The sequence below is a fragment of the Gobio gobio genome (genome assembly GCF_949357685.1).
Source record: "Gobio gobio genome assembly, chromosome: 16".
Lineage (NCBI taxonomy): Eukaryota > Metazoa > Chordata > Actinopteri > Cypriniformes > Gobionidae > Gobio > Gobio gobio.
In genome coordinates, this window is record NC_137109.1 from 45,105,033 (window position 1) to 45,121,442 (window position 16,410).

The window sequence follows — 16,410 nt, forward strand, 5'->3', positions numbered from 1 at the left end:
AGTTTCTGAATCCGCCTCAGATCGATGAAGAGCTTTCATCTCCCGTTCATGAGCGCAGTTCAGCTTCTCGTGTGTTATCATTCATTTGCTTATTATAGACATATATAAGAAGTGCTAAAATTCTTTATTAAGGGGCAGATAAATCACACCTGCTTGCTTTGGTTGAGTACACGAGGCGTCTTTGGGGGGTTTATCAGAAGGTATGTGGTTCAGCTAACGTTAGCTCGCTAAGCTAACAGTTTCGTTTCCTCAGATATGCAAAACAATTTCCCATTTATTATGTAAATGTAACTATTTATTTTATGTCTACGTTTGTTTTTTTTCGTTTTTACTGAATTGGGGATGTTAAGTACGTGATTGGTTGGTTAAGCTTGTTATTAGTTGGACCTATGTCTTAAATAAACTATATGGGTGTGTTTGACAGCATTTTGCTTTATATGTTGTATGTCTGGGTTGTTTACCATGCAATGATACTCCATTTGAGTTGTATAAAACGTTTTGAAATCCAAATAATTTAAAAATAGATATTAGTCTGTATGTCATACTGTAGAGTGTTATAGATTCACGAATCCTGTATTTTATGTTTAAACAGGGTTATTTCCAGCATGGCGGATGGAGAGGGGTTTGTGGTGCGGGTCAGAGGTTTGCCCTGGTCCTGCTCTGTTGATGAAGTTCAGAGGTTTTTCTCAGGTAAAAGAGCCTCTGCTTAAACTCCATATTTTCTCCTTTATGGTTTATTCTAGAGAAGTTCTGATACCCTTTTCCCCTTCCCGATACCGATTCTGATACCTGGGCTCAGGGTATCGGCCGATACAGAGTAGCTACTGATCCGATACCTGGGTGTGTATCTGTGTATATACAGCTGTATATACAACTAGCCCTGTATGAATTGCTAGAATTATTTTATGGTGTGCTTCAGACTTATCCCTTAATAAAACATGAACAAATATATACAGTGAACTACTGTATTTATTACATTATTTTTATTATCTGACAAGCATTTGACAGTAATATTATTTATTTTTCTTAAAGGGTTATGTTAGTTCACCCAAAAATGAAAATTCTGTCATTAATTACTCACCCTCATGTCGTTGGACACCCGTAAGTCCTCCGTTCATATTCGGAACACAAATGAAGATATTTTAGTTGAAAGCTGATGGCTGAGAAAGGCTTCAGACAGGCCTCCATTGGCATTCAGTACATTGACACTTCCAAGATCCATGAAAGGCACTTAAAACGTCGTTACAAAGTCTATCTCACCACAGTGGCTCTACAATAATCTTACAATGCGACGACAATAGTTTTTTTACGCAAAAAAAAATCAAAATAACACCTTTTTCCAACTTGTTCTCGACTTCCGTGTATGCGTCCACGACACATGCACGAGAATATGACGTAGCGCCGGTGTTCGGGAATCCATGAAATACACACTTAAGCCCCATTTTGAGCACTACGCCGAGACCTAAAGCACGATCAATGTAGAATCCAACAGCTTAGACACGCGCGTCTTCCTCTGCTCGTAAACAAATCGCTTCTGGATCATATGTCCGAACGCCGGATCTGCGTCATATTCTCGCGCATGTGTCGTGGAGGCACACACGGAAGACAAGAACAAGTTGGATGTACACTATGTAACTTTTCCGTCCACTAGAGGTCGCCTGTTCAAAACACAGGCGTAGTTTGGCACGTTTGAGCGCAGAATCTCGGGACATGTGGTCTTCACCTCACAGCCGGTGGAAAACAGTCAGGATAGGACTCGGGCAGAAATCATGTTCATGGATGCGATTATTAACATTACTGTAGTCTGAAGTAGAGCAGGAGCGAGTGTTGTGGAGCTGAGCAAGGCCGCAGGAGTGATTGAAGAGCGGGACTGTTATTATGGCATAATCGCTGGGGGGACTTTTATTATGACACAGTTGCCGGCGCTACTTCCTCTTTTCCAGTCATGAGTCTGAGGTAACGCAACTCTGTTTATCGTATTAGATATATCTGAGTGTGTTGAAAAGGAAGTTATGACGTTCGCTCGGCGGCTGCTATGACACTTGTTCACACTGCAGTGAGAGTAAAGTGTTTCACTGAATAAAACCGGAGACCGAGGGTGACGCAGATATGACGCAATCGACAGGCGACTCCCTCAAACGCATAGCTCACACGTCCCGGTTCCTTGGTTAAAATAGCAATTTTCTCACGATTTACAAATAGTTTAAAACATTTGGGATATTCTAAGTACTCAACTGAACAAAATATATAACACTGGCCTAGTTTCAGCTGGTTTCTGGATATTTTACTGCAAAAATCCTACATAGTTCACCTTTAAGCGAAAAATAACTTCAAATGCAGCCACAAATCTAACACTGCAAACTGAAAAAGGTATTTTAGTTTGTCAATATAACTGTATAAAAAAAACGACAAATAAATGTAGGAATATAAAAAAATTAGGGCTGGGCAAATTAACGCGTTAACGCGGGCGATTAATTATTTCAGCTAACGCATTAAAAATATTTAACGCAAATAACGCAGCATCCGTTGTTGCATCCGTTTTAATATTCATTTTTTTCATTCATGTAAATGCTTCCACGTGCGACAAGACACGAGAATGCGCTGTATATCAATGTCCTGTCTGTGTGGCTTCGGACACTCTGACACACACGCACACACACACACACACTCTCTCGACGCACAGACAGACTCGCGTCAGTCTCCTGCTCACATCTAGTTATCTTTTGCTCATGAACAAACAATAACAATAACACAGAGAATTTGGAGTATTTTCATATTAGGAGTCTTAAATTAGTTACATAGCGTCTTAAATTAACTTAAAGCAGCACTAGGTAGTTTTTCCTCTCGGGGTCCCCCTACAGTTGGGAAACAGTATTGTCCTCTACTACTGTCGTAAACTGTCATTCTACATCAGTGAATGCATCGCACGTGCATTTGTTGACATGACAACTATGATAGCCCTGAACACTGCAGGAGTTCACATGCAGGTGTTCTGCTTGCGTCGCGTGTGAAATGTCTTCATCCCAGGTACAGTGGCATATGTTTCAGCATGTCATATGAATATCATTTCATGGGTTTTTATTTTTTTTCAAATGCCAAATGATCGCGATGCTCACGTTTACAAGCCAGCGTCATTATAGTAGCCTAGTCTATTGGTTCCCGTTTTACAGAATCTATATGATACTTCAATTCAATGTTTGAGTGGTAGGTAATAACCATATATCGTCAATATTATAATATCAAGCTACCATAGATGAATCTGCAAATTTGAAAAATCGATTTGCATTATAGCTTGAGGCAAGACAAATAAACAAATATCACAGACATGTTAGGTATCCTAAAATATGATTTTGTACGTCTTGCGTATTTACTTGCAAGAATGTAGCCCCTCCTCCTTCAGCTCACGCCAACGAGCAAACGCTGGCCCAATGTTGATCCTCGTCCTGCCTTTAATCCGATCACTTTCTCGTTTCCTCTTTTTGCTTTCCTCCGACAAAACCTTTGCTTTCTTATTTTTCTGTGCTGCTTCGGCCATGACTATAACATTCGGCAAACAAATGATAGTTGGGCTCGCACGTCCGAATTTAAGGAAGTGGGGGTGGTGGTGGAAGTGACGTATATGCCGTAAAGCAGTCGAATTTTGTAGTTCTTTTTTTTCTCGGGTTACTACCCGAAGTTTAAAAGTACGATTAAAAACGATACAGACCCCGTCAGGCTATGGCAGACGTGTCATTCAACCTATTGTAAGTCGATGTATCATCACAAGAGTCTTGAAAATATATTATAAAGGTTGAAAAGTTACCTAGTGCTGCTTTAAAGAGTTGTGAGGAAATGAGATGCGCGGGACGGAACAGCGTGTGAGATCCGCGTCATGTTCGTCAGCGGCCGATCTTAAAGTGACAGCAGCACTGATGATGCCTGTCATTAATGTTCATCAAAGAACAACGGGAACAGAGAAAGTTATAGCTTTAATGATGATTTAATTATCTATATTTAATTTATTATTTATGCAGTTAAGAAAGGTGTTTGATAACTATTACATTTCTGTATGTGTCTAACAGGGAAGGCCACGGGTAAATATAACATTTATTATAATGGGGTTATGTAAAGATTGTTTTAAGTTCGCTTAAATTAAAAGTTGTTTTTTTAAAGCCTAATAAATGTTGAAATTGGCAGCTTTCAGTTATACTGTAATGTAACGTCATTAATGTTTCATAGAGACTTTGGTATCAGTGATGCTGGCCTTGATTCCCAGCAACAAAAAAATATATATATTAATCAGAAAATAATCTCTTTACAACCATCTAGGCATTATTATTAGTAGTAGAGACGTATTATTATTATTACATAAAGACGTAGCTAAATCTACTGTAGGCTACAACAGAAGCCTAATTTATTCTGTCCATTTCTTCATCTTAAACCAAACTTTTATTTTGACGGGTTGCCGTGAACACCTTTGAGTGTCTGTGATCATGATATGACAGTTTTCTCAAATGAAACGGGAAATTCTCCTTAAGTGACGGTTTATGCGTTCGTGTCCTCATATAGGGACCATAGACTGTAAAAAAAAAAAAAATGGATGTAGAGAAACTGGGGGAGGTTGCCGCTTGATAGTGATACGGCAGAGACTACAAAGACAGCGAGGAAGTGTCACGCGCGCCCGCCATCCACACAGAGACGCAGAATTTGCAGGAGTAATTTTTAAATGGTATTTTGCAGTTTAATATTCACAGACACTAGTATATATTCGGCTACAGTCTTTAATTTGTTCTTCGCTGCTCTAAACAGTGGTTGCTTGTGGCAACACAGCACAACTTCCTGTGTTTGAAGTGCATTCTGAGCAGCGAAGAAGTACCGTGCAGCAGTTAGGCAAAGCTAGCGGTTATAATAACTAGGTCTTGTTTAAGAAAATGGTATCGTATCAGTACATGGGTTCAAGTACTCGCTGATACCGATGCCAGAATTAGTTGTGGTATCGGTGATATTTCCTATACTAGTATCGGAATCTGAACAACTCTAGTTTATTACCTGCTTGACTAATTCAAACTAAATTTCATTACAGAATGCAAAATTGCAAACAACGGAACAAGCATACATTTCACATATACACGGGAAGGACGACCAAGTGGAGAGGCTTTTGTCGAGTTTGAATCGGAGGAGGATCTTAAAATCGCAGTGAAGAAAGATCGCGAAACCATGGGGCACCGTTACGTAGAAGGTAGGCAGCTCCTTTTGCCTTAGTTAGGATCCTTAAAAATGTAATGCAAAATGCTGACCGATTCATGTGTGGTTTCAGTATTCAAATCCAATAGTGTTGAGATGGACTGGGTTCTGAAGCACACTGGACCGAACTGCCCAGACACGGGTGGGGACGGCCTGGTTAGGCTTCGCGGTCTGCCCTTCGGATGCAGCAAGGAGGAAATTGTCCAATTTTTTGCAGGTATGTGTGATAGGAAGTTCAAATTCCCCACTTTACACAAAATTAAACAGTATGCCAACATCTAAGGTGTATTTTAATTCATCTGACCATCATTTGCACATAAATGAACTTTGAACATTTACATCAAAGTGCTCAGTTTTAGTCATTTAATCTTTAAAATTAGGATTAGTTGAAATTTGTATTAAATCTCCAGAATTGGATCATCTAGAAGGACCGAGATGGGTCACTTTTATCCAGCTTTGTCCTTTTAAAGGCATTGTTCACAATTTTTTCATTATTTACTCATGCCGTTCCAAACCCAAAAGTCTTCTGTTAATCTTCCAAACACAAATGAAGATCTTTTTGATGAAACCTGAGATATTTCTGTCCCTTCATTGACAGTCTATTCACACACAACTCTGACACTTCAAAATGTCCATAAAGAGATTGTAAAATAAATCCATTTGAATCGAGCAGTTTAATCCGAGTCTCCTGAAGAGATTATGCTTTTATAATCCGTGTATCATTCGTTCAGTCGATTTTTGATTTAATATTGAAAGTTGAAAAATGAGAAAACAGCTAGTTTTTCGGGGGTTTTTTTTCAGAAAAACAAGATTTCGACTTGATTTTTCGTTCAGAGGTAGAAAAGTTAATAAATAGTTTGAATATTCGATTTCTACACGTGGGCGGGAATTATACGCCCCTTTCTGCTGATTGGTCAGCCGAAGATCAAACTATTCCGTCATCGGTTCTTCCTCAGTTCCGCACAGCAGAATAAAAGCCCTGCGCTTCTACAGCTGTATGGATTTTTAACGTGTTTATTGCAGCTACATTTCATATTTTTCTCATCAAACAACCAGAATAACAAATGGCTCGACACAACCCGTACCGGGGCAGGGCAGAGCCTAGACAGGGCTTTCTGAACCTCATTGGTTCTTGCACATCAAGCAAAAATACTTGAGCTTCCGTGAACAATATTGAATGCTGTAAACATTGTGAATGTTTATTTGTGAATAAATCTGTTCATCATATAAAGCAGTCGTGTCTCTTCAGAAGACTTAGATTAAACTGCTTGATATGGATTTATTTTACGATCTCTTTATGATCGTTTTGAACGGTTAGAAGATGAACAAAAGTTTTATGGGTTTGGAATGACGTGAGGGTGAGTAATTGATGACAGAATTAGAAACTCTTTAATGTATTTATCAGAAATTGTACTTTTCAAAAAAATATATTAAATTGCCTCAGCCCTTTTTGTAGTTTTTATGCACATAAAACAGGTGTACAGCAATCTAGGCATTTATTGGGGCTTTCCAAACAAACAGAGATGGGTTGAGACAGACGCTCAATAGGCATTTGATTTAAGTGACCCTTTTTCCTTTTTCTTGCACCAAATTATCCAAGTTGTGCCAGAAAAGGTTCAAGTGTATTGCGGCCCCATTTGGTATGTTTATATAATATCATTTCTCATTTGATATAAAGAGAAACCCATAGAGTAATATAAAGTCTTGTTAATGGGCTTGTGACTTAATTTGTCCCCCACTGGGGTTATCTGTCCTTGGGTTGAAGGGTTGGAAATCGTGCCAAATGGGATAACATTGCCGGTGGACTTCCAGGGGAGGAGTACGGGGGAGGCCTTCGTGCAGTTTGCTTCACAGGATATAGCCGAAAAGGCTCTAAAGAAACACAAGGAAAGAATAGGGCACAGGTGGGGATGGCTGGTTGGTTGCCTGGATACGTTGCTTTTCTTATGGTGTTCACCTCATTAAATCATCCACTGCAGAAATGACAAGACATGACCACAGATGATCTGATGACAAACCAAAAACCATGAAAATGAAGCCCAGTAGTTTATCTGTTTTTAGTGCTGAGTGAACCATTGAGCTGCACTGTAGAGATTTAAAGAGGGACAGTGCTTTGTAGATATTGGAACTTTTTGACAATCTGGTGAATTTTCACTCTTAAAACCCCTTAACTGTCACATTCCTGCTGGCGGGATGTCTGGTGCTCTTTTTTTTTTTTTTTGATCGCCTTTTTTTCGTATCATATATTTGAGTAATTATCATAAATTAGGTATCATTTGAAAGCTTACTAACTCAAAATGCATTCTGTGAAAATCGTTTTGAAATCAGACGTTGCGTTACCATGGTAACGGTACTCTAAATTCTTCTAGCGGGCTCCTCCCCTAGTGGGCGGCGGCATGTTTCGTATTACAAAATGTATTTTAACTACTTAATAATCAAAATCTTTTCTAATCTTGACAAAACGCATATCGTCGGAAAGGTCTCAAGGTTCCATATTTGGTGACAGTTTTGTGATGGAAGTGATATTTGGACGGAAATTTACAGGAAACTTCAATGGAAAGTGGATGACACCCGGTGGCTATTTTTGGTATAGCGCCTAAACAAAATCTCATGGGGACTTCAATTTTTGTGATATCAACTTGAAATTTGGAACACAACTTGGTTAGACATGTGATTTTAGATTAGAGTAATCTTAGAGTAAAAATTTTTTTGTAAAATATATATTTTATATAAAATAAAATGTATTACAGTATTTTTCATTTACAGTAAATTTAAGCTTCCATAACTTTTTCATGCTTTCATATTTTGAAATGCTTTCACTTCAGAATTAATCTGCTGAGTGTCTTCTTTAAAAAAAGACAGGTCTATATTCCAAAGTATTCTTGAATTACAGCCCTTTAAAGGGTAACTAAACCCTAAACCAACTTTTTTTAGTTAATGATCTGTAATACTGGGGCTTTATTAATGCTGTTCATTGATTCGAGTAAATGTTTTGACATTTGAGTATAAAGTGTTTTAATTCTATAAAATATGGTGTAAAACCGCCAAAGTGCTGCCCTCTTAAGGTTGAACGGTGGCTACTGCAGTTGAATTTTCCTATTGGACGTTGTGGTACATCGTGACGTAGGATGGCACCTCCAACGGCTCACTATCCGCGCCCCTAGCACGAGCTCACCACGCCCTCAGAAATGTTTCCCCCAATCACACGATGAGAACGGCTTCACTCCAGTATGAACTGTCATATTACATGAAGTAGAAACATTATGAATGAAACTGACTTGACACTTGCTTTAACATTGTATTGAAGAAAATACGGTTAACTAATGCAGTTGTCAGTACACGTCAGGCTTTTCTTGCGATATTATTGCCGCCCGTCATGTGTACAGATAATTTTCATACATGAGACGCGCTTTCAAACCCTGACACGCAAGTGGTTGCCGCGGACGCAGATAGATTAGGTCAGTTCTCTTGCGCGGCTGCTTCACTAGCATCGTCTGCATTGGGAGTTAACGCAGTTTGAGCAGCGGCTCGCAGTGATAAGGCTCCGGGTTTGTGTCTGTAACAGAAAATCCACCCTCCTCCACTTCAGGTGAAGGAGTGGGAGAAATGACCGCTCTGTTGCAAGGCTGGCGTCACTCCAGTCATTCTCCATCTTTGCGACTTGCGAGTCAGACAGCTGTCAATCAATCCGTCACTGCGGGTCTCATGTGCACGCCCTCCGCTCAGCCCCGCCTTCGGTTCGTCCCTTCTGTGTCCGCCGGGCTCTGCCCACTTTTCCAGCATTTTTTGAAAATTGCCAGTGGGTGGAGTTAAGCTCTGAGCAGGGGTTTAGTTACCCTTTAAGTTTGGATAGTGCATTTTCAGGACTATTCTCAAAAAGGGGGTGACAGTTAAGGGGTTAACTGTCATTTTCATGGACATTCAAAGCATTTTGGGTTGTAATGGACAGATATATCAGCCAGACTCCTTAAACGTGCAGCCATATTAGCAAAATTTTACAGGTAAAAAGGTCCATTGTATATTGTCAATTGCTTGCACAGAAGTTACTTTCAAAGAGCGGCTTTCTGTTGGTCAGTTCCCAATTCGGTAGATTCCTGTTGAAATGATTTGATTTCGCCTGTGAAATTTTGCTGATCAATGTTAATTGTGGCTGTACTTTAAGCCGGGCGTACATGGTACATGTTTTTTTCTATCGGGAGAAATTACATGGATATCTCTGCTCGTCAGGTTGCGGCTCGCATTGTGTGAGAGGAACTACGAGTCAAGCCGAGTAGTTTGAGCACCTCCCGATAAGTTAAAAAAATTTGGGGAGTCTGCCCGATTTTGACCACTGTATGGCTTGTTCTCTGTTGCCAAATCATACACAACCGCATCACATAGGCTAGATCTATGAATATTATTATAGCCCATTGGCTGCAAATCTACAGACACTCTCTAGTTGTTGTTTTTTAAAGGAATTGCTGTGCTGTTCTTTGCTTTTCATCAAATCATTTGCGCACTCCCCTTTTTTCTATCTGAAGCCACAGCAGCAACAGTGAAATCTCCAGTCTCTGTGTTTAGCGCGAAAGCTCATGTGATTGCCGCAGCGACGTACCGTTGTGCTTTGTACCAGCTGCTTCGACACGATTATCAGGTTAACTGACACGTAACGTGTCCGATCTCGCACAGTGTACGCCCGTCTTTAGTACGCCAGTATTTGGCCTTTTGAGATGTTTGGCATCAGCCCTTCCTGCTTGACCGAGTCACATGGCCACTCAGCACTAAGCCTTATGCAACAAGAATCTGTCATGTATTGCTACCATTTTGAAGACTTCAGATCATGAGGACCCACTTAAACAGGTAATACAAAGTTAACCTTAACAGTCTGAAGTGCTTTGCTAGCAGAGAACGAAAGCAGCGTGTCAGTCCAATGAGACCACAGCACACCTTCGGGTGACCATAAGAAAAGTTCTTCATAATGAAGGGTTGTATGAAACTAAATATATAAGGGTTCTTTATTTTCTGTCTCTGTGTCTTTTTTTTCTTCCGACGTAAAGTCACTGAACGGAGACGCTGACTGTTAATTAGTGTCATCCCAGAGTCATTCTAACTAAGGGTGTTTGTTCATTAGACCCGTTTTCAGACAGCCCTTATTTGTACTGCACGCAGGAATGCTCTTGTCTTCTGCCACTAGACCCTGGTGCTATCAGTCTGCCTTTATGTCCTTAGGTATATAGAGATCTTCAAGAGCAGCCGCGCGGAAGTGCGCACACATTATGAACCCCAGCGTAAAGTCATGGGTATACAGAGACCGGGCCCATACGACAGGCCGGGAGGAGGCCGTGGATACAACAGCATGGGAAGAGGAGTCTCCTTTGAGAGAATGAGACGTGGAGGCTACGGTGGAGGTAAATCATTTTTTGTACTTATCAACATTAAGCCACAAATGCTATTGATAGAGCTTAATATTTAACCCGGAACATACCTTTAATATATTGACCTACTGTACAAAATATTTTTTTTTTATATTCACTGAACAAAATTATAAACGCAACACTTGTCTTTGCCCCCATTTTTCGTGAGCTGAACTCAAAGATCTAAGACTTTTTCTATGTACACCAAAGGCCTATTTTTCTCAGATTTAGACAGATTTGTGAACAATATCTGTGTTAGTGAGCACTTCTCCTTTGCTGAGATAATCCATCCACCTCACAGGTGTGGCATATCAAGATGCAGATTAGGCAGCATGATTATTGCACAGGTGTGCCTTAGGCTGGCCACAATAAAAGGCCACATTTTAAAATGTGCAATTTTATCACACAGCTCAATGCCACAGATGTTGCACGTTTTGAGGGAGCGTGCAATTGGCATGCTGACTGCAGGAATGTCCACCAAAGCTGTTGCCCGTGAATTGAATATTAATTTCTCTACCATAAAGGCCTGTACACACCGGGACGAATATCGCGCGCGCTTATCGCCAGCGTTTTTCGTGACGTTTTTCGGCGCGTCTTGAGTGTTCACACCCAAGCGATTTTCACTGGCGATGCGCCGAGTGAACGTGCACATTCAGTAGATGCGCTCCTGGTACACAAGGTGGTGCTGCGGCACTTTACGCCTCTGACACTCGCTTGTCACACAGAAGAAGAAGAGAGGCAGTATTTACGTGCTTGCCAAAACCACAGATATATTATGTCTATGGCCAAAACCATTCACACACTTTTTGCTAACTGGCAAGCAGCATTAGCAGCTCAACTTCTTCTTTGTCTACTTACTACTTCTTCTTCGTCGGATCAATGTGTGCTCGGCAAGACCGTTTTGTGCTTGAGCGCCACCAAGTCGTGTTTTAATGTCACTTCAGCAGCTCCAGCCACGTGAACAAAAGTGCCGATCTCATTGGTCGGCCAGTTTTTAACGCGCCACGTCAAAATAAAAAAATGAAACCGAAACGTTTTTTTTTTTTAATCACACTTTTACGCCTGGCGTTTTACGCGTCGGTGTGCACACTCACATTAGCGCCCTTTGTTTAGTCACGAGGCGTTAAACGTCGGCGATAAACGCGCGCGAAAATCGTCCCGGTGTGAACAGGCCTTTAGCCGTCTCCAAAGGCGTTTTAGAGAATTTGGCAGTACATCCAACAGACCTCACAACCGCAGACCACGTGTAATCACACCAGCCCAGGTCCTCCACATCCAGCATCTTCACCTCCAAGATCATCTGAGACCAGCCACCCGGACAGCTGCCGCAACAATCAGTTTGCACAACCAAAGAATTTCTGTCAGAAACCGTCTCAGGGAAGCTCATCTGCATGCTCGTCGTCCTCATCGGGGTCTCGACCTGACTGCAGTTAGTCGTCGTAATCGATTTGAGTGGGCAAATGCTCACATTCGATGGCCTCTGGCACTTTGGAGAGAGGGACTTCACGGATGAATCCTGGTTTTCACTGTACAGGGCGGATGGCAGACGGCGTGTATGGCGTTTGTGTGGGTGAGCGGTTTGCTAATGGCAATGTTATGGATTGAGTGGCCCATGGTGGCGTTGGGGTTATGGTATGGGCAGTCGTATGTTATGGGCAACGAACACGGGTGCATTTTATTGATGGCATTTTAAATGCACTGGGATATCGTGACGAGATCCTCAGGCCCATTGTTGTGCCAATCATCCACGGCCATCACCTCATGTTGCAAGGATCTGTACACAATTCTTGGAAGCTGAAAACATCCCAGTTCTTGCATGGCCAGCATACTCACCGGACATGTCACCCATTGAGCATGTTTGGGATGCTCTGGATCGGCGTATACGACAGCGTGTTCCAGTTCCTGCCAATATCCAGCAACTTCGCACAGGCATTGAAGAGCAGTAGTCCACAGGCCACAATCAACAACCTGATCAACTCTATGCGAAGGAGATGTGTTGCACTGCGTGAGGCAAATGGTGGTCACACCAGATACTGACTGGTTGCGTTTATAATTTTGTTCAGTGTATGTACACACAAATCACCATTTAATCAGTCAACATGTTCCCTCAGAATTAAACCCATGACCCTTGGTGTTGCTAGCATCAGGAACAATCACAGAATGTTACAGTCCTGTTATCTAATTATCTAACCCAACGCTTTACACACTATGCCCTCTGTTGACATATTCTAATATCGATCTAGCTTACCTAACATGATGATAACACAATGTTCAGCAAACAAATTTAAGTTAAACAGTGCTGCATTACCCCACGATTTTAATTTCTCAAAAAATGTACGTGTTTGAGTAGTAATTTAGCACTTCATTACAATGTGCTTTACAAATGTAACTGTAACAAAGTTCAAGTTCAGGGAAGGAGGAGCCGGACATTAAACGTAACTTTAATTGTAAAATAAACAACAAAATGAAAGGAGCGGCAGCGGCCAACTGCGGCATACAAGCATAACAAAAACCACCCTACTTCATACTACAGTAACATTATTAAAACTGTAATACATTATCTCATCCATGAACATAATTTCTGTTTTTGTTTTACTCTTTGGATTTGTAAATCTTTGCATTTTGCTATTTCCACAGCTTCCTCTCAAGAGACTTGTGAACTGTTAAGTAAAATAGACTGAAAGGCTCATCAGGATTTGTTTGAATTTTATTCTCTTTCTTTGAATCAAAGATGGTCGTTATGGAGATGGCAGCTCTTCATTTCAGAGCACAACGGGGCACTGTGTGCACATGAGAGGCCTTCCGTACAGAGCCACTGAGACCGACATATATAATGTGAGTCCAAATACTCACAAATACCTGCTTATTTCCAGACTGTGTGCCTTGTTACTGTTAATGCAAATCATTTATTCTATTAAATTCTATAGCATCCAGTTTACTGTCGGTCTCCATGTTGTCTTCTCTAGTTCTTCTCTCCGCTGAACCCAGTGCGTGTTCACCTGGAGATCGGTCCTGATGGGAGAGTGACGGGCGAGGCGGATGTAGAGTTTGCCACGCATGAGGACGCTGTGGCTGCCATGTCAAAAGACAAAGCCAATATGCGTAAGTATTAGTGGTGGAATCTGACGTTAAACCCATATTGAACCTGTACATTTACAAGAAATGGCAAATGGAATGGAACGAATGTGTAAATAACAAATTATATGAGGTGAATCCAGTTTTAAATCAAGGAGTTATTAGGTATTATTTTGAAAATAGATATGACCAGGTTGTATATACGAGATGCCAAATTGGACATTCAAGACTCACTCATTCATATTTATTGAACGGGGAAGAGAAACCGGTTTGTGATCTGTGTAAGAATTTCATGAGTGTGAAACATATTTTAATAGAATGTCCTTTTTAAAATAATATTAGAGAACGGTTTTATTCAGAAAACACATTAATGGACATTTTTAAAAAGGTTTCTCTTGGAGTAATTTTAGAATTTCTGTCAAATATTAAATTGAAAGATTCTATGTAATTGGTGTTATTATTGCAGTTGTTGTTATTGGTATATATGCCTGATTTTGTATAGTGATTGTTTTTAGGACAAAATTGTTAAATTATTGTAAACAATGTATTGAAGTTATACTGCTGATTGCCATGAATATAGCCATTGTTGCTGATATGGCATTAAATCATAAAAAACAAAAGTATTAGTGGTGGAAGAAAATCGATCCATCAATGCATCGCCATTCTCTCTCCTACGATTCTGAGAATTTCAGTCTTGATTCTGAGCTTAGTTTTAACCAGATGCGTGATGACGTTGATGAACACCTCTCAAACCTTTCATAAAATAATCTTTCATAAAGTTCGGAAAGGTTGACGCGAATTACAAGGACATTTGCGGGCTTCATTGCAGGATATGCCCTGTGAGAGACGCACGCTTTGTTTGGTGGTACACTTGCAGTGCACATACTCGCCCTTACAAATGCTCTACGAAGTCATCATTCATGTGTTTTGGAATGCAGTGGTCTTGTATATAAAAAATATGAAACTCGCTGACCGAAGGCTGATTTCAATTTCAAATGGTCAAGAATCGGATCGGGACTCGAGGTGCCTAAAGATTGCCACCCCTAGTAAGTATTAGGAGAGGGAATAGCTACATTCACACCGCAAGGTTTAAGGCCTGGGTATAGTACATCGTCTCGTGCACAGTTGAGTATGCAAACCTTTCGAGGTTTACTCCTTTGGCCGTGAGTGCGGAAAGATGCATTCTTCAGCACATGCACACTTTCTAGTGGGTGTTGTTTTCAATTGCACGGTCATAAAAATTGGGCTGCACGCAGACGGGGTATGCAAGCACAAATTGTCACACAGACTAGAGTATTTTGGGCTTTACTGCTCAATTCTACAAACCGGAAGGTTGTTGGTTCAATCCCCGGTTCCACCTGACCAAGTGTCGAGGTGTCCATGAGCAAGACACCTAACCCCAGCTGCTCCCGACGGGCTGGATGGCGCCTTGTATGGCTGACACCGCCGTCGGTGTATGAATGGGTGAATGTGAGGCAATATGTAAAGTGCTTTGGATGGCCATGGGTCTGTTGAAAGCGCTATATAAATGCAGTCTAGGGATGTGACGGTGAGAATTTTCCCACCGGTTAATCGACGTGTGACAACACCGGTAATACCAGTATCACCAACTCGGCTTTTAAATGATTAATTATATCTAACCGAAAGTAACATGCACACGACCGCTCAGGCTTTCATAATGCAACTGAAAACACGCTAGTGCGCACACACCGTGAATGACAGCTCGTCTGTAAATGCGCGCTCTGTGAGGCCATGAATGTCCTGATCAGTGCCCTGACTACTGAACTAGGGAGCTGATTGAGACGCACACCATGAATAAATGACAGTTTGTTCGTAAATGCGCCAAAAATAATTGAATCAGCGCCAATTCGGCTGCGGGTTGCTTGAACTGTGGGTTCATTAGCCTATTATTTTTAATGAAAAACAACAACAAAACAAATGACAAACTCCCTTAAATAGGCGTTTTAACGTTTCGCTTTGAAACCAAATCTTCCGAGATCATCTCATGATGAGTCAGCTCCTCACTCTCGTGATGCCGCTGCCGAGACTCAGTCAGATCATGCTTTATTAAGCAGACACGTTCAGTTTTTATTTGTATCGTCGGTTCTCTAACTGAACTAAATTATTTTATTACTATAAAAAAATCTAAACGACGGTGGGGCGGTAGTTATTCACAATGAGGAGGCTACAGGTTACAAAACCAAGATCATGTAGTTGTCAGACAGATGTTAAAAACTATATATATATTTTTTTTTACATGGATCATTTTCAAGGTTATTTCAGAGCAACACACGCAAGTGACCACTAGGTGTCGCCGTAGAGACGGGTGTTGGATTGATTCGATGCTTCGAAACAATATGGCACATTTGCTTCAACTGTTTCAGTGCTTCACAAAGCCTCGGTCTGCCCGTCACTAGTGTTCAGACTGAGGTTGCATTGTGAAACAAGATATGAATTATTTAGCGAAAGGTAAAATATTGGAACCAAATAATTTTCATTAAGTTGAGGTGTCTTGAACACCTTACTAAAACACTGATAGATGGTAATCTGGAGGCTCATTAACAACACTAATTGTCACGCAGAGCACCGTTATGTGGAGCTGTTCCTGAACTCAACGGCAGGGGGCGGAAGCGGAGGATATGGTGGCCAAATGATGGGCGGTATGGGTAAGAGCTGCTCCTCACCTCTTTAGAAATGAGTAACTCTTACCAAGCAGCTG

The 16,410-nt window shown here is 41.0% G+C and overlaps 1 protein-coding gene across 4 annotated transcripts in view; it reads left to right on the plus strand.

Moving 5' to 3' along the window:
• hnrnph1 (heterogeneous nuclear ribonucleoprotein H1) overlaps positions 1–16,410 on the plus strand; it is an 18,138-nt gene continuing 1,728 nt past the window's right edge. For 2 of the 4 annotated variants that reach the window (XM_079838323.1, XM_079838325.1), the window contains exons 1-9: positions 1–200; positions 593–690; positions 5,063–5,218; positions 5,297–5,440; positions 6,989–7,127; positions 10,432–10,610; positions 13,348–13,451; positions 13,583–13,718; positions 16,274–16,357. In XM_079838323.1, coding sequence (XP_079694449.1) covers positions 606–690; positions 5,063–5,218; positions 5,297–5,440; positions 6,989–7,127; positions 10,432–10,610; positions 13,348–13,451; positions 13,583–13,718; positions 16,274–16,357 — 1,027 coding nt within the window. In that variant the 5' untranslated portion in view covers positions 1–200; positions 593–605. The remainder of the gene's footprint in view (positions 201–592; positions 691–5,062; positions 5,219–5,296; positions 5,441–6,988; positions 7,128–10,431; positions 10,611–13,347; positions 13,452–13,582; positions 13,719–16,273; positions 16,358–16,410) is intronic. The other 2 variants (XM_079838324.1, XM_079838326.1) reach the window with 1 other exon arrangement.